The 17,843-nt window shown below is 38.6% G+C and overlaps 1 protein-coding gene across 1 annotated transcript; it reads right to left on the minus strand.

Moving 5' to 3' along the window:
* Positions 1 to 6,997: 6,997 nt before the first annotated feature.
* On the minus strand, positions 6,998 to 17,477 carry Hint3 (histidine triad nucleotide binding protein 3). Its single transcript, XM_041654105.1, has 5 exons — positions 17,181 to 17,477; positions 14,056 to 14,173; positions 12,275 to 12,344; positions 10,348 to 10,474; positions 6,998 to 9,444 (listed from the first exon to the last, which is right to left on the minus strand). The coding sequence occupies exons 1-5, from the start codon at positions 17,358 to 17,360 to the stop codon at positions 9,412 to 9,414; spliced, it is 528 nt and encodes a 175-aa protein (XP_041510039.1). The 5' UTR covers positions 17,361 to 17,477; the 3' UTR covers positions 6,998 to 9,411.
* Between the last annotated feature and the right edge of the window lie 366 nt (positions 17,478 to 17,843).

Raw genomic sequence — 17,843 nt, forward strand, 5'->3', positions numbered from 1 at the left:
TCTGCGGGCCCGCCCCTTTTTCCACCAAGGAGCGAAGTTTCCGCAGAAGCCGAACCGAGGACCGGAAACGGAAGCTGGGCCAGGAGTGCACAGGCCTGATAGCGTCTTGGGATCGGGATGGAGGGGGGGGGGGGGGGGGGGGGGGCGAGCTAGAACGTGCCTTCTCCAGAGGCCGCGCTATCTTGCGCTGCCCCTTTAGTGAGAGGTACATCTTTTAAGGGCATGACTGCTATAATCCCGCAGTTCCCAGTGATGCTCCACTTGGAGTGTACTTCCGACTCCCTCCTCAACCATTCAACTCAAAATTGGACCTAAATTTTACTGTTCTGTGTAGACCCCTCTAGCTAGCCAGGATTCTAGGCCTCACCTGCACCAGGCTTTAACATTGAGTGGACTTCTTGTGATTTTGCAAAACTTGTCAAGAGCTCTCAAGGACTTTGCTTTACTCCGTATGGAAGACAACACAAACCTTTCTCAGACTAAGACTCAATAATTATGTTTTTTTACAGTCACTCCATGGTCAATGGTAAATTAAAAACATTGGCGAGGGTTGTCCTAATCATTCAGATGGGTCTAATATCAACAGTTTGTAAGACAGTGCCTCATTCTACAAGTGTGTTAACTTTTAAAAGTACTGATCCTTTGTCCTGTTGAGACCTCCATGTTGAGGGTTTTGCATTCCACCTTGACAAGAGACGATGTGTAAAAGTATCCTGCTTCTCCCTAGCACCACGTGTTACAGTCGATGCAGTAGTAGTAGAGCTCAATACACAGAGTGTGGTGATTCTCCTAACTCAAACCTCAGGTCCACTATCATTCCTATGCTCTTAGCAAAATTTGTGACTTCTCCGAGTCTCTGTTTTCTTATAAAAACTGGAATATTGCCACCTACAAATGACTGTTACAAGGATTAGATATAATATTCACACTTCAAAACATAGCCTATTGCATGGGGCCAATAAATAGCATTGAGAAAGTTTCCTTTTTTAAATGAGAATTCCTGCTTTTCTAAAAAAAAAAAAAAAAAAAAAGATTGTGTTTGTTTGTTATTGTTGCTGAAATTCCCTCACAGGGTACATGTGAGCAACATCTACCCTTTCTCCCCAAGTCTCAAGAACAAGTCAAGGCAGAGTATCACCAAAATTCACTTTGGAAACCAATGAGTTTATTGAGTTTATAGCGTATAGAGCACCATTACATCACTGTGGTGCTCCTACCCCAGTAGGCTACACCTGAAAAGTCTTTACTGAACAAGGATGAGGGCTTATCTGCAGTCAAGGAGATCGAAGTACTTCACATTTCCTGAATTTCCACTCTCTGGTGCAGTCCCTACAAACCAGCTGCCAGGACATTCTTCTGGGTCTACCTGGCTTTCTGGGTCCTTACTCAGAATATAACTATTCTTTTGTGTTTCTTTTTCTTTTAGGTGCTGGCCAGAGCCTACGTATGCATTTAAATTCTCTTAACAAATGTTTTGAGCTGCTCTGCTCTTTTCCTAAAGCTCCTCTCCCAGCAGTGTGACTGCCTCCATGTGACAGACCTCCTGTCTCTCCAGAGTGACTTCAAGACTTGCAGCTTGCCTGCCCTGGAGTTTTCTTTTGAAAGTTCAACAGTCAAGCTTCTGTTTGAGCTTTTTTTTTTCTCCTCAAGCTTCCGTTTTTGTCTGTCCTTCAATTCTTTTATTAATGAAACCAAGAGCCTTAAGAAGTTACCTGGGTTTCCCCAATATCATATGACAACTTCCCAGACTTGCCACGATTTCCAGTGTGGGAAGCAGACTATTCTGGCCCAGTATTACCATGAGATGCTTAAAGTTCATCAGTCACAGACGAGCAGGAGGCATTAGATTCCTTTACCTGAGCTGGTTGGTGGCTGTGACTGCTTCTCTCAGAACTTTGAGAGTTATACAGTTACAGGTAATCTGCTATGTGGCTGTGGTAGTTTGAATGTAATTGCCCCCATAAGTTCATAAGCAGTGGCACTATTATCTGTGGCTTTGTTGAAGTAGGTATGGCTTTGTTGAATGAAGTGTGTCATTGTGGAGATGGGCTATCATCTATCATATATCATATGAGCATATCATATATGCTCAAGCCACACCCAATGTCTCAGTGTCACCCCCTGTTGCTTATGATACTAGATGCAGGACTCTCAGCTCCATCTGCCTGCATGCCACCATGTCACACCATGATAATAAAGGACTAAACCTCTCAAACTATAAGCCAGCCCCAATTAAATGTTTTTCCTTTATAAGAGTTGCCGTGGTCATGGTGTCTCTTTGCAGCAATAGAAACCCTAACTGAGACAGTGGCTGAGCTCAGAATTAGAAAAAGGTGGAAGTATCAAGCCCCAAATAATTTATTAGATAAAAACTGTGTGTTCTAAACCAGTAAGATGCAGAATTTGGGAAGGAGGCACAGCCATCCTCTTAGAAATTTGAATCCTTCTTTAAGTCTGATATTCTACAAGTAGTGAAGACCCTGACATAGCTCCCTACTAGAACTCAGAGGCCAATCCTGGACAGCAAGGGTCAGAAATTAGACAGAGTAGTTTCTATTGTGATTATAACATGCCAACTCGGCTATGAGACTAATAGAACACAAAACAAAGAAATAAAAAGTTAACAAGTCACAATAGCAGTGGTCATATGCAATGCCAAACCATGCGTGCATGTGTCTCAGGCAGAACATCCAACATCTGAAATGGGATTGGGCATCACAGAGAACCGATAAGAAGGAAATTTCTCTTCCTATGTCCCAAATTTTACACAGCTATGAAGGCACATGCCAATAAATCCTGTCCCTTGCTCTCCAGACTCCCCAGAACTAATCTGAAGCCCTAACTGCAAACCCTCCTAATTCCCCACTGTTAAAGAAAGTTCTGTTTGTTAAAGAAAGAAGAAAAATGAATGAAGTCAGCTTTCTCTCTCAATCATTCTTAAGCTCTACTTTTGCTGTGATTCAAATATAACAATAACCATCAATTAAGGACTAAGATTTACAAATAAGTATGTCTGTCTTGTTGAACTAAAAAATATAACAATAACTATCAATGAAGGACTACAGATTTACAAATAAGTATGTCTGTCTTGTTGAGCTAACAAATATAACAATAACCATCAATGAAGGACTACAGATTTACAAATAAGTCTGTCTGTCTGGTTGAACTAAGCTGGGCCTTCTCAATGACATGACTTCATGTGAGCTATGAACGCTGGATACAACTAAAGCTTCAAAAAACATTAAAAACAAGTCTAATAAAAAGAACTTGTTCTAAAAAAAATGTTGAGAAAAAGAAAGGTCAGCAAGGGGAAGGAGCTATATGACACTTGTCCATGGCCTTGTCAATTTGGCTATTAAATTCTTTTAACTATCTAGTGTGTTTGTATTTATAAACTCAGAGTTTCCCACTTAATTTATAATGGATATAGATGCCACCAAGTAAACAAAGCTAAGAAGATCAGCCTACATGCAGACTATCACATTAATTTTTTGGTTGAAAGTTACCTGATTTTGATGGATTCACTAGAATATTTGAATGTTTGGTTCTCAAGTAGTGGCAATGTTTGGGGATGGATTATGAGGTGTAGACTTGCTGGAAGGAAGTATGTCATTGGGAACTTGTTTTAAAAACTTAAAAAATGTACACCATTTCAAGTTTGCTCACTCTACTTTCTGATTGAAGTTTACAGTGTGAGCTCTCAGCTTGCTCCAGCCACCATGTCTGTCTGCTGCCATGTTTCTTCACTGTGATGATGATGGACCCTTAGCCCTCTGAAACCATAAGCCCCAAATAAAACACTTCCTTCTGTAAGTTGCTTTGTCCATGGTGTTTTATCATAGCAACAGACAAAAAACTAATACAGTGATATTAAGCTCCTCAGTAAAACTTGAGTGTGTTATGGTAACATTATCAGCATCATAAGGTACACAGAGAGATACAATGGATTTGTGGCCAGACATATACATGAAACACTAATGTAATAGATTTAGAAAGATAGTATATAGTAACAGATATAGAAAGATATAAAGAGATATCAACTGCAAAAAGATATCAAAATCCTGGGAGAAGGGGGAGAAGGGTGGGAGGAGGGGGTGGGAAATGGGAGGCTGGGAGGAGGTGGAAACTTGTTTTTTTTTCTCCTTTTCTCAATAAAAAATGGAAAAAAAAACAACAAAAAAAAGATATCAAAATCCAATGACAAGAAGTACCCTCATCAAGCTGGGCGGTGGTGGCGCACATCTTTAATCTCAGCACTCGGGAGGCAGAGGCAGGCGGATCTCTGTGAGTTTGAGACCAGCCTGGTCTACAAGAGCTAGTTCAGGGACAGGCTCCAAAACCACAGAGAAACCTTGTCTCGAAAAATCAAAAAAAAAAAAAAGAAGAAGGAGGAGGAGGAGGAGGAGGAGGAGGAGGAGGAGGAGGAAGAAGAAGAAGAAGAAGAAGAAGAAGAAGAAGAAGAAGAAGAAGAACCCCCCATCATATCTTGGCTACATTGTATAGAAAACCTATGCTAGGAAAATAAATCTTTAAAAAAAATAGAGTGGGGGGCCTGGAGAGATGACTCAGAGGTTAAGAATACTGCCTGTTCTTCCAAAGGTCCTGAATTCAATTCCCAGCAACCACATGGTGGCTCACAACCATCTGTAATGAGATCTGGTGCCTTCTTCTAGCCTGCAGGAAAGCGTGCGGGCAGAACACAGTATATATAATATATAAATATTTTCAAAGAAGTGGTTTTGTTGTAATAGTAAAAGTGACTGGTACATAGCATGTACGTTCAGAAAATAAAGCTAAAAAGTCTAGGGAATAGTCTTAAGGATAGAGTGAAGATGTGAAGAGCAAGAAAAGTACATGATCAATTTGGTGTGTGTGCGTGTGTGTGTGTGTGTGTGTGTGTGTATGTGTGTGCTGAACAGAAGATCTCACATAAGACTAAACTAGTATTCTACCAGTGAACTAATCCCAATGTAATAATTTAATCACTTAATTTAGTAAAAATTCTGATGAAAACTCTCAAAGAAAGAAAGTGGAGGCATAGAGGCCAGTGATGAGAGTTTAGGAATCTTCAAGAGAAGAAAGGACAAGTGTTTGCAAAAGCAGACATTGAAACTGAGAGCAATGAGCCAACTTTCAGTGCACATCCCATCATACCCACACATGGTGCCAAAACATGTACAAATCTGAGGGCAGAGACTTTAGGAGCCAGAAGGCATAAGAGAATTTTGATAATAGTCTGTGGATAGACTACAGCGTCAACAATATAAGTCTGGGAGACCAGAAGGAAGCTGTTAAGAAATAACTGGTCATGATCCCAGCAGTACAGTATCGGTAAGAAGTGGCCAAATTATGAATATATTGCCAACAGATCTGGTAGTAAGTTATATATGAAGTGTAAAAGAGTCTACAGTGAGTGCAACACTTCTGATTTGAGCACTAAGAGTGCGATTGTCAATGGTAAAGATAGGGAAAACAGAAGAATGGATTGATGAGAGGAAACACCCCAAGTACAATACTAACTGAATGGTATCTAGTTTACAGATTGCTTTGATTAATGCATGAATAATGAACAAAGCTCCATTTTTATTTGTGAAGATTTAACTAGCTAGCCAAACAACAAGGAGCTGATTCTTAATCAGAGATGAACTAAGCCATTTCCATTAGGTTAAACTGAAATGGGGGTGTTTTTGCATTTATAGTTCTAGTACAAACATGAAAAATCAAGTATCTGCTTCATTTCGCTACTTTGGCATACTTGCATCTAGTACTTACTGAAATATTAAAAAAGTATCTGACTGCAAAATAAACTAAAATTATACAATAAAACCAAGACAATTATGGTAGTTTGAATGAGAACGGCCCCCATAGGCTCATGTTTGAATGCTTGGTCTCCAGTTAGTAATACTGTTTAGGAAAAATTAGGTATGCCCTGGTTGAAGAAGGTGTGGCCTTGGAGGTGTGTCTCTGGGGGTGGGCTTTGAGGTTAGAAAAGCTCAAGCTAGCCTCACTGTCCCTCTCTCTGAGCTACTACTCCAGCATCACACCAGTCTGCTTCCTGCCATGATCATGGACCAACCTCTAAAACTGTAAGCAAGCCCCCAGTAATGTTTTCCTTTATACCAGTTGCTTTGGTCATCATGTCTCTTTATAGCAACAGAACAATAGCTAAAAAGTTCTTGATCTTTGATTCGTTATATGAGAGAAAAGGTATGTCTCCATCTCCAATGGTGAAATTTTGTATACCTTTTAGCCAGTTTATTAAACACTTTTGAGTTTAATTACGGATTTTAGTAACAATAAGAGTGCAGAGAATCAAAATTTGACAGATCACTCCATTTTTATTTTTATTTTCTAGTTACTTTATCATAATAATTTTATAATTACACACTAGCATCACATGTATAATGTTCTCAATACTATTTTAAACATTTTATGTGGTGTTCAGAATGAGAATGGACCCCATATGCGCATATATTTGTATGCTTAGTCACTAGGGCAAGGAACTGTTAGAGAATGATTAGAAAGGTTAGGTGTGGTCTTAACGCCGTGGTGTGCCTTGTTGGAGGAAGTATGTTTCAAAAGGCCAGTCTCTGTCTCTCTCTCTCTGTCTCTCTCTCTGTCTCTCTCTCTCTCTCTCTGTGTGTGTGTGTCTCTCTCTCTGTCTCTCTCTCTCTCTCCCTGCATACAGATCACAACACAGCTCCCAGCTACTACTCCAGAGCTGCCTGCATGGTGCCATGTTAACAATATACCAAACCCATGAAACTGTACACAAGCCCCCAATTAAATGCTTTCTCTTATAAAAGTTGCCTTGGCAAAGGTGTCTATTCATAGCAATAGAACAGTGACTAAGACACACTATTAATTAGCTTTGCTTTGAATTGATGTTGTGGATAGGTAACAAGTAACCAAACACTAATAAAAAAACTAAGCGGATTTTAACTGTAATTTGATTATTCATCTTTATAAGTAAAGAAAAATTACATTAAAAATGTTCTTTTAATGATTTTTTAATTTTATTATCTCGGTGTATATGTGCATTATTTATAATGGGTGGGAAGATCTACAGAGGTCATGTGTACCAGTCAGAGGACAACTTTGTAGGCTCCTTTCTTTTCATTTCCACCTTTACATAAACTCAGAGATCAAACACAGGTCCTCAGGGTTTACTGTCAGACAGGAAGCACCTTTGTCCACTCTGCCCCCTTGAGAAGATATAAACCTATACAAACACAATCAACCAGCTAATTACATTTTTAAAGACCCCTAAGGGCATTTAAACAATACCCTGACCATCTTCCAGGTACTCTCATCATGGGGTAAATTACATCACTGCAAGTTCAGAGTAAAACATTCAAAGGTTGCACCTTTCCTGAAGTTTGTCATATTTTTACTGGTATAGAAAAAACTGTGATTGCTAGCTATGCAAATGATCAGAAAGTTATTATACAAGGCAGTGCTATAAAACCTATAAATCTAAATTTGATATTAGCCTCTGCACGCAAACCCCTTTCTCCACCTCAAGTGAAGAAGCTGAAATTCAAATGTTTCTAGAAATTAACAGTGGAAACAGAACTCGGTTCTCAGCTTTCCACCATTTGTCAGCCTAACACTGAGTCTTGAATTTAGGTGTTCCCCACTTACTACCTATTCTCAGTAGTGGTCTCCTTCCATGGCCTCTTTACCACATTTAACACACTAAAATCTAATAAATTATTTTTGTCTAACCCCATAGCATTGGCAACTGACCTCTATCATTTCTTTAGTTCTGAATCCCAATAGTGTTTGGCACTTATTAAATATTAAAAAATATTTGCTGAATTAATTAATTTTAATCAAACTAGACAACACTTGACTATAGATACTGTAACCAAGTATTGAAATAACTAGTGTGTTCCTAAAGTCACTTATCATCATGCCAAAACAATAAACAGAAATCTTAGCTGATTTCTATAATGCACTAGTCCTCATGTTCCTGTCCTGCTGCATACATAACAATATTAGACAATGGCACAATGCAGAATCATCTTTCAACACCCCATCTCCCTTTACTCACCACTGTGTCTGTAGATAATGCCAAGGACAGCTTCCAATTAACAGTCTCCACTAAATGATATACCAATAATATTAGCACTATGTTATCAAGATAAACTGCCTATCCTGTCTCTTTCTACTTTCAAATCTAGTCGTTTTTCGTAACACTGGGTCGAACCACTAGGCACTTTCATTTTCCTTTGCTACAAAAGCATACCATATCACAACAGTTTTCATACATTACTAATTTGCATTTTTCCTTATCTCCTCATAGGTAAATTTGTTAGATAACCTGTTGTTGGTTACTATATTCATTTAAAATTACACTGAAGTAGTTCCCTCTTACCTAAAGTTTCACCTTCTGAGACCTGACTTTTAGTAGTGTCAGTTATCTATGGCTGACCCAAAATATCAAATAACAAATGCCAGAAATAAACAATCCATACATTTTAAATTGCATGCAATTCTACACAGAACAATGAAATTTCACAGCATTCCACTCTATCCCATCTGTGATATGAATCATCCACAATCTGTATGCACTACATGCTTACAGTAACTACCCCAGTTATCAGATTAACTGTCACAGTATCCTTAGTAGTAGTAATCAACTTAATATGGCAACAAAGCACAACCATGGACATTGGCAGCATTTCAATTGTATCTTGTTATAACTGCTCTATTTTATTAGTATTATTATCAATCTCTTACTCTGCCTGTCTAAGGTATGCATATATAGAAAAAGCACAGGATACATTACAGAGTCTAGTACTATCCTGGGCTTCAGGTAAAGGGTAAACTAATATATTATATGAGTGTGTGTGTGTGTGTGTGTGTGTGTATGTGTGTGTGTTTCTGAAACCAGTGACACATATATAAATGCTTCTATCATCAAAATCAAAGAATATTGGTAGTATGGTATTCTTTATTTTGAAAATTTATGTGTAAGACAATAAAACTATCATAAAATTGCTAATTTCTTTTTCTACTTCATTGTAAAAAGGTTTCAATTTTCTATGCCAGTTTATTCATCATAAATTATTATTAAGAATACTAATAAATGAAACCTGAACTTTAAAGAATATAGGAGTCATCCTGATTAGCAAAACTTGTATTAAATGAACTTTTAGTTATAGTATCTTAAGCATAAAACCTTACATAAGCAACAAAACAAATAAATCAGTGACAAAGTACTCACATAACTATATCACAGATCTCAGAAAATAGACATTCAGAAAAAAAATGTAAGGCTACTACTCAGTGGTAGTGTCATGTAGATCCAGCAAACCTTCAGACTGCAATTAGACTTCGAAGAGAACAAAACAGAAAGTAGCTCATCCGGAGTCAGGTTGAGGAGCATGTCCATGGTTCGCATTTTTATTTTCTTAGCTTTTCAAGCCAATAATCAGCCTGTAATAATAATAAAAAGAATAGAATGAATATATGGTTCTTTGTAGTTACCACTGCCTCTATTAGATAACATAAGCATAGAGGATTTTTAGAAAAGTGATGCTGTTCTGTGTGAGCCTACAATGATGGATACAAATCGTGCATCTGTCAATACTTACAGAAAGTACTGCAGTCAGAGTGGACCCTAACGTAAGCTAAGGACTCTGGATAACAATGGTGTGTCAGTGTTGGCTCTTGGCTGACAATAAGCAGGCCACTATGATAGGGACGCGATAGGAGGAGGACTGGGTATGTGTATGTACCAGCTGGGGAAATATAAAAATACTGAACTGCATTCAGTTTCCAGTACTGCAGAATAAGAACATGAGCTTTTAAAAGATACTGTATATGATCTTTCAAGTAAGAAAAGTCTGAATTTATATCCAGATCTGAATTCTTAAAGCTCTGCTTTTCTATATATGTCCTACTTATCATCTTATAAAATTAGATTGCCCAGAACATTCCCTCGAATCAAAATTTTCATTTGAAATGGGAATTATAGCATGAGCCTACAATCCCAGATCCTTAGAAGACAGTGGTAGGAGGATCCCAATTTCAAGGCCCATCTGGATGATACACAAGACTCTTTGTCAAAACTGAGATGGGGGGAGGTTTGAGATTTATCAACAGAATAAAATGTTGCCTACTAGCATAAGATGACCCTGGTTCAACATTCATCAATGCAAAATAAATAAGTGTATACATCAATGCAAATTAAATAAATAAGTTTGTTAAAATGAGTGTTAGAGACAAACAGAACTCTGTCTAGTGCTATCAAGAAAAATAAAAAAATGAAAATAAAAACAAAAAGGTACAAACACTTTAAATATGTTGGTATGCTGCTGGTGCAACAGGATTACTTACTGTGACAAACCAGTAAGAATCTGGTCTGTAAATCAATTTTGATAAGAAGCTGAACTGTTTGACTGGTGCTATGACATGAAGGTGCAGATGAGAAATGGAACAGAATGGTGGCACATGAAAACCCATTCTGTAACAGAAGAGATTATTGACAAGTCACTTCTCAATTTTTAAATTACTTGTAAATCACACAAAATTAAAAATATCCAAAGGTGAACAAATTACCATTCATTGATCATTTATTGTTTTCTTTACGCTCTTGAGTATTTGCAATGTGTTGCGGTTCATAGACAATGCATACCATTTATTAAAGAAAGTATGGTAAAACCTCTAGAGAGTGTGAATTGTATTATTACTAGTCACTTCAGTACTTATCATAATAAGCTTAGTTCTGCAAAGATGTATGCCTGTAATGAATCTCAAAGCAAATGTACTAGACATTACTTTAAGACATTGCCAGTAGATGGCAGGCTTTCACTTCTAATAAAATACTCAGACAGTGATCAACATTTCTCTGGTAAGAGCAATCCAATCATTATTACAAAAAAAAAAAAAGCTTTTGTCATCAGATAAGGTTGTTAAATACTAAAACAACTTACATTATTTGTTAATAATTTCTTACTTTATAAAACATTTATAAGATTATTCTTTTAAATAGGAAAGCATTTAAACTCTTAAAAATCAATTAAATGTTATGGGTTTTGGCTCAAACTTTGTTAAATGCTAGAGTTCAGCTCAGCAAGCAATGAACTCAAGTTAATTTTATGCTAGAAGCCTAATAATGGTGTGTGTGCATGTGTGTGTGTGTGTGCATGTGTGTGTGTGCATGTGTGTGTGCATGTGTGTGCATGTGCGTGTGTGCATGTGTGTGCGCATGTGTGCATGTGTGTGCGTGCATGTGTGTGCATATGTGTGTGTGCGTGTATGTGTGTGTGCGTGTGTGCATGTGTGTGTGCATGTGTGTGCGTGTGTGCATGTGTGTGTATGTATGTGTGTGTGCGTGTGTGCATATGTGTGCGCATGTGTGTGTGTGTGCGTGCATGTGTGTGTGCATGTGTGTGCATATGTGTGTGTGCATGTGCATGTGTGTGTGCGTGCGTGTGTGTGTGCATATGTGTGTGTGTATGTGTGCGTACACGTACAGGTGTGGCTGGTATGCACACTCATACATCTCCAGAAAATGACCTTGGGTGTCTTGGTTCATCATTTATCTCGAGACAAGACCTTTTTCTGAGACTGGAGCTAGACTGGCAGCCAGTAAACCTCAGAAATCCTCCTGTCTCTGCCTCCAATCATGCTGGGGCTACAGCCCTGCCTGGGTTTTTACCTAAATTCTAGGGACTCAAACTAGGGTCATTATGGCTGTATTGCAAGCACTGTTGCTTACAGAACTATTTCCTTATTCCCAAAAATGTTTTTGGTTTGTTTGGGTTTGATTTTTGGTTTTGTTTTGCTTTTCAAGACAGTTTCTCTATGTAGCCCTGTCTGTCCTGGAACTTGCTCTGTAAACCAGGCTGGACTCGAACTCAGAGATTCACATGCCAATGACCCGAGTATGGATTAAAGGCATTCACCACCATTGCCCAGCCCAACAATGTATTTTTAAGCCATGTAAGTTTACATACATTAATTCGCTTTACCCAATTTTATAGAAATTAAAATATGAAACAAGAAGGGAGGACTTCTAACTATTTTACCTACTTATTGTTTATATAGACTTGTCTGTCTAATGTACAAGTGAAAGTTTTCAGAAGATGTTGAGGCATACACAACAGGTTTATTACAATTATACTAGCAATGAACTATATTCTCACTTCCAGGAATACTGTATCTAAAGCACAAACTCAGTCACTGCTACTTCCCTTTTCATGAAAACCAAATTTCATAAAAATCAGTAATTAATGTTGATTTCTACGCAAAGCATACATACCTCACATCTGTAAAGTCAGTGAAATTATTCCTCTCAAGAATGGCTTTTCCAACAGCTACCATGCTCTCAACTGTAAGACAGAAAAGAAACTATACTATACTATGGGACACAGTACTCACTAAAACTTTACTTTCTTTGGGGTATTTACTTTGTCTTTGCTTGTCTTTTTCTGGTATCTTTTTAAAAATTAATTACTTTTATTTTTGTGTATGTGTGTGTCCAAGTGTATGTCTGTGTGGCACGTGAAAGTTCACAGGGGTCAGAATAAGTGTGTGATTCCCTAGAACTGGAGTTACAGACAGTTGTGAGCTGGCATGTAGGTGCTGGGAACCAAACCCAGGTCCTCTACAAGAGCAGAAAGTGTTCTTAACCTCTGAGTCATTTCTCCAGCCCCATTTTCTCTTTTGAACACTTAATTTACTGAATTTGAAACTCACTTTCTTCTTTTAAAAAAAAAAAAGATTTATTTTTATTTATGTGTGCATGCCTGTGTGCATATGGGAAAGTGCCCACAAAGCCAGCAGAGAATGTCAGATCCCCTGGAGCTGGAGTCACAGGTATCATGAGCAATCCAACGTGAGTGCTAGGTAAAAATGAACCTTCTGGAAGAGCAAAAGCACTCTTAGCTACAGAGCTACCTCTCCAGCTCCTTAAAAAATTTCTAGTATTAGCATTCAAAGCTACAAAGTTCCCTTTAGGTACTTTAGGCATATCCTACCAACTTTAATATGTTGTGTTTTTATTTATTTATAAACTCAATATCTTCTTTATTTTGGAATTATTTAGAAAAGTGTTGTTTTATTTAGAAATTCTTATATTTTATATGCACTAACTATAATAACTAGCTAAAAATTACTAATTATTACTAATAATTGTAGAAGCCTCTCTTCTCCATAAGGCTACTACTACCTTAATGATAAATAAAACTTCCTAGAGGTTATATGATCTCTAAGAAATAGCCAAAGAATGCAATGAAAATTTTAGTAATAAATATACAACCAATCAATCAGGTAAATATAGGTTAGATATTATCTCCATAAGTATAAATGCTACCTTGTGGTTATAAATCGTGATGTTCTAAATCACATGGAAAGAACTTCAGATAACTAAAAAATTTTATAGAATTTAGAAACAAGTTTCTAACTGGTAATTCAGTCATCTACATGACCATGAACAATAATACTACACCAAGATGTTCTGTCACACGTTTTCTTATTCACCTCTCTAGACAGTCTGGCCTAATTCAGCTATGTTGTTGGCTATCATGTAGTACTGCCAAAACTAACACCAGACCATGGTTAGTTAGAAAGACTACTAAAGAGATTGAAATAAACTAAAAAAAAAAAGTTTTAGGAAAAGATATCAGAAAAAGTCAAAGAAAGCAATGAGCAGGAAATACAGAATAATTCTGAAAGAAATAAAATTGGAATCTCCTTTTCAGAAGCTAAAAGTTCAAAACCATAATCTCATAACTAAACTCTGGCACTAAGTTATTTGCATCTGAAAGTGTCAGGAAGTGTAAGCTCATATAAATAATACATCAGAACTTGTTTAGAATTTTTCATAGCATCTTCCAATTTCAAAGTCAAAAAAACTATTATTTAAGAAAGCATAAAGCAAAATCTGGATGGTGGCACACACATGTCTCTAATCTCAAAAAAGGGAATGTTTCAAAAGTTCTCACTTTCTTCTTGATAATTTAATAAGCCTTTTTATCAGCACTGCCATATTTAAAGACAATTCATGAAATAAAGCCACAGAGAACACTGCTTCCATCTTACCCATTTCTATTTGATCTCTGTTCAGTTCCTTGCAATTTCTAATATGCTTCTTTGGAACCACCAGATAATGATGAAGTGCCGCTGGATGGATATCTTTGAAGCAAACTAGGTCTTCATTCTAAAGAAGAAACATATTTGTTGGTAAATTAAAATAAAACAAATATTATTCTGCTCTGCTGTGACTTATACACTATAATCTACAATGGGAAAATGGTATTTCAGTTACAATTTATGTCTAATGAACATTTTTGTGACTGTGCCTTATTTAAATTCACAAAAAGAAGCTAAAGCTTCTGTCATGGGGAATTTATTATATTAGGTTGATTTCAAGGAACAATTAATTATAAGTAAAATTCATTAAAATTTCCTTACCAGAAATCTCAGTTTTAGGCAGTGATGGTACACACCTTTAATCCCAGCACTTGGGAGACAGAAACTGGTGAATCTCTTTGAGTTTGAGGCCAATCTAGTCTACAGAGAGAGTTATAGAACAGCCAGAGCTACACAAAGAAATCTTGGTTTTAAATTTCACTATACATTTTCCCATCCCTAGTGTATGCTTTCTTCACTAAAAATTAAATAAAGGTTAAATCAATAAACAGTTTTTCTCAGCAAAATTCCCTGGATACACTGTTATCCTTCAATTCCCCATCTTAGGAACCAGAATTCAATGTCAAGAGAACCTCACACCCATATTCTTAACCTTAGTTATCTAAGGTAAAGGCACAACAACTACATTTTGATCCATTTTATTTCAGTCTGAGTAGCAGATAAGCGCTGATAACAACAGAGTATTTTAGAAAAGGTTAAGATAAAACCGTCACAGCTTGGGCTAAGGAGAAGGTTCAGTGAGTAAAGTGCAAGCCACACAAGCTGAGAACTCACGCTCAGATCCCAGCACCACATAAAAAGTCAGGTGGGTAAAAAGAGCTCTTTGGTGGAGATGGGAGGTCCTTGGTGGGGTCTGCAGAGCCAAGTGAGTCTACCAAAGCCACAAGTTTTAGGTTGAGACTCTGTCTTATGCAATAAGGTGAAGAGCAATAGGAAGACACCCAATCCTCATCTCTGGCCTCTACGTATGCACATGTGCACCTATACCATAGACCAATACAATAAACTATGTTTTAAATTTAAAGACAAAGAAACTTGATATTTCAGTTAGCTGTTACTTGCATTTCCACTAAGCTTTTGAAATACTGGTTCTGTGATATTTACCATCTTCCATTACTACTACTGACCCAACTATTACTTAAAAAAAAAAAAAGAGAAAGAGATCCAATTCCAAAGTTATGATGCCAAAAATAGGAAATTGTGTGTCTATATCCACATATATACGTTTTAAATTCTTTCTCTTTTTTGTAGTGCTGGGGATCAAACCCAGGGCCTCACACGCTTGGCCAGTTCTGCCATTGAGCTGCACCTCCAGACACACAGCTGATCTTTACAGTATGACTTCCAAGAACAAAAAACTGAAAAGAAGCCAAATGTCCATAGCTCAAAGACAATGTTTAAAATTGTCCAATAAGCCACTGAACAGTTATAAAAAGGAATGCAAAGGATCTCTATATAGCTATGAAATTATTTCTCTGAAAGAGTCTAATTTATTTTACAGTAAGGAGCAGAAACAGTTATAATGTGTAAGGTTCTGCCATGCTGTTCTGGTTATAATTCTTATAGCTTATTCTAGAACCTGTTTCTCCTATTTTTTTTCTAACAAATAATTCTCAAAAAATATTTTTTGCTTAAAATCTCTACAATTTCTTCCCACTAACTATATCTTGATATCTAAAACAAGGAAGTATACTGAAAGAGTTATTTCTTAGTACCATGCTAAGGTGTCAAGACAACTTTAGTTAACAAAAGTAGAGTTAAATTACCATTGAAATATGTGCTTAGTATGGGCTCACACATGGTGAAATTTAACCTAGGGTATCTTGTTTTTTCCATTTCTAAGACTCCTTCTTTTTCTCCTCTTGTAGCCTTGACTGTCCTCGAACTCACTCTGTAGATATGTTTTAGCCACAACTGTCCAGCTGTTTCTCAGAACTCTTTAAGATAATTCGTATCAAAAGCATGAGATACTAATGCCGGCCATGGTATTTATGTATTATATGTATACCTGTGCCTCATACACAAAGAGTAAGACACGCCTTCGGAACTGCTATGCTCTCTGATAAGACTATATGGTGTACCTTTTACTCAAATAAATTCTAAAAAATACAGTAAGAAAACTATATAGAGATCTGTGAAGTGAGTAATTTTCTCTGACTTTTGTTGGAAAAGTTTCCCAAACAAATTCTTCATAATGCTGGTAACTCTGATTATTCCACATCAAATCATTTTCTCTGTACTTACTTATGTAAGTAGTTCACTCCTTACGTAAGCTCAATCTGTTCAGGTGTTTACAACAAATTTTTGTGTGATGAGAATTTAAATGCAAGATGATTAATCTCTTTTTTTATTCGGGATTATGGGGTACAAAAAAAATGTTAGGGCCAGAGGAAGGGGGGGGGGGGGGAGAGAGAGTATGGAATAATGATGAACAGGCATGGCACGGCTGTTGGACTCTAGAACGCAGAGCAGCCACGATTAGCTGCACGTGATCTGCACAGGACAGAACCAGGCCACGTCTTGCCATGAAGAGGGGCGGAACTCATAGTTGATGGGGGAGGAGACATTTTCTTCAGTGCTGTGGCCACTTACAAGTCACTGTTAAGTGACAATTCGACTTCAGACCCAGTCCCGAAACCCCGTCCCAGGCTGTTTTCAACCGAACTCACGCTTCTTCACCACGCCCACGTTCTATTTTCTGCCAGTTCTTTCCTCTCTACCGATAGCAGAAGTGTGCAGAATTTAAAATCACTATCTAGAGACGATGACACTCCCGATAATAAAAGCAAGGGGGAGCAGAGTGCACTTGTGTTGCAAACGCATTAAGGACGCGAGGGTGCCTGGCTCTACCGTGTCTCCTCACAGAGCAGCAAAGGGACCACTACAGGCCTCCGGGTCCCGAAGAGAAGTCGGTCACACTCAAGGTCCAGCGGGTAGGGAAGGAGCCAGGGGCCAGCGGGTAGGGAAGGGCAGGGCGGTCGGGGTCCCACCCACCCCGGCCTGTCGCCGCCCACCTCGCAGTGCAAGAGTTCAGTGTTGGTTTCCTGCCCAGCCGCCACGCGGCAGAACACGCAGGTGCCATCGTAGTCGCCGGACTCGGAGGTCGCAGGCGAGGCCGCCTCGGGTCCCGCTTTGGAGGCCACCGTACTATCAGGTTCCGGCCCTCCAGCTAAGTCCACCTGCTTCTCAGCCATGGCGGCCGAGAGCCGACGTCCAGACCAGCTGACGGGCGGACGGACAGCCACTCGCGCGCACTCGCCGGCCCTGGAGTCGCCGCCCCTGCGTGGCCTTCCTAGCGACAGGAAGTCGACGCGCGCGCAGGCAGCGCTAGACACCGGGAGAGGGAGCCAAGCGCCGGCGCGAGGCCTCGAAACCAACGGCCATTAGAGGGCGGGCGAGGACGCCTCTAGGGCTTGCCCCGCCTCCGCGCGTCGCGCCGGTGATGACGTCGTTGCGCAGCCACATTAGCCCACTCAACCGTGCTTCCTGAAGGCTAAGTGCCTAAGTGCAGGGTTTGGGGAGCTGCCGGTAACCTTGGTTGAAAGTGCGAAAGGCTTTGTTTCTGCTTCTCCATAGTGTATTACGCTGCCGTTATAGAATGAAAGAAGCAGTATAAAAGTTTTAGTTTTCTCAGGGTTTAAGAGGATGAGTAAAATGTAGAGAGCCCTGTCCGGCAA

Source organism: Microtus oregoni, unplaced genomic scaffold (assembly GCF_018167655.1).
Source record: "Microtus oregoni isolate MIOR12 unplaced genomic scaffold, Mior012 000006F_ref0000085, whole genome shotgun sequence".
Classification (NCBI taxonomy): Eukaryota; Metazoa; Chordata; class Mammalia; order Rodentia; family Cricetidae; genus Microtus; species Microtus oregoni.

Bases quoted from the DNA above. Each gene is read 5' to 3' on its own strand.
- Hint3 (XM_041654105.1), bottom strand. From the start codon at position 17,360: ATGGCTGAGAAGCAGGTGGACTTAGCTGGAGGGCCGGAACCTGATAGT. The intron at 10,475-12,274 runs GTATGTATGCTT...CTTCTGTTACAG, and splicing joins ACTGACTTTACAGATGTGAG to AATGGGTTTTCATGTGCCAC. The intron at 9,445-10,347 runs GTAAGTAATCCT...TTATTATTACAG, and splicing joins ATTCTTACTGGTTTGTCACA to GCTGATTATTGGCTTGAAAA.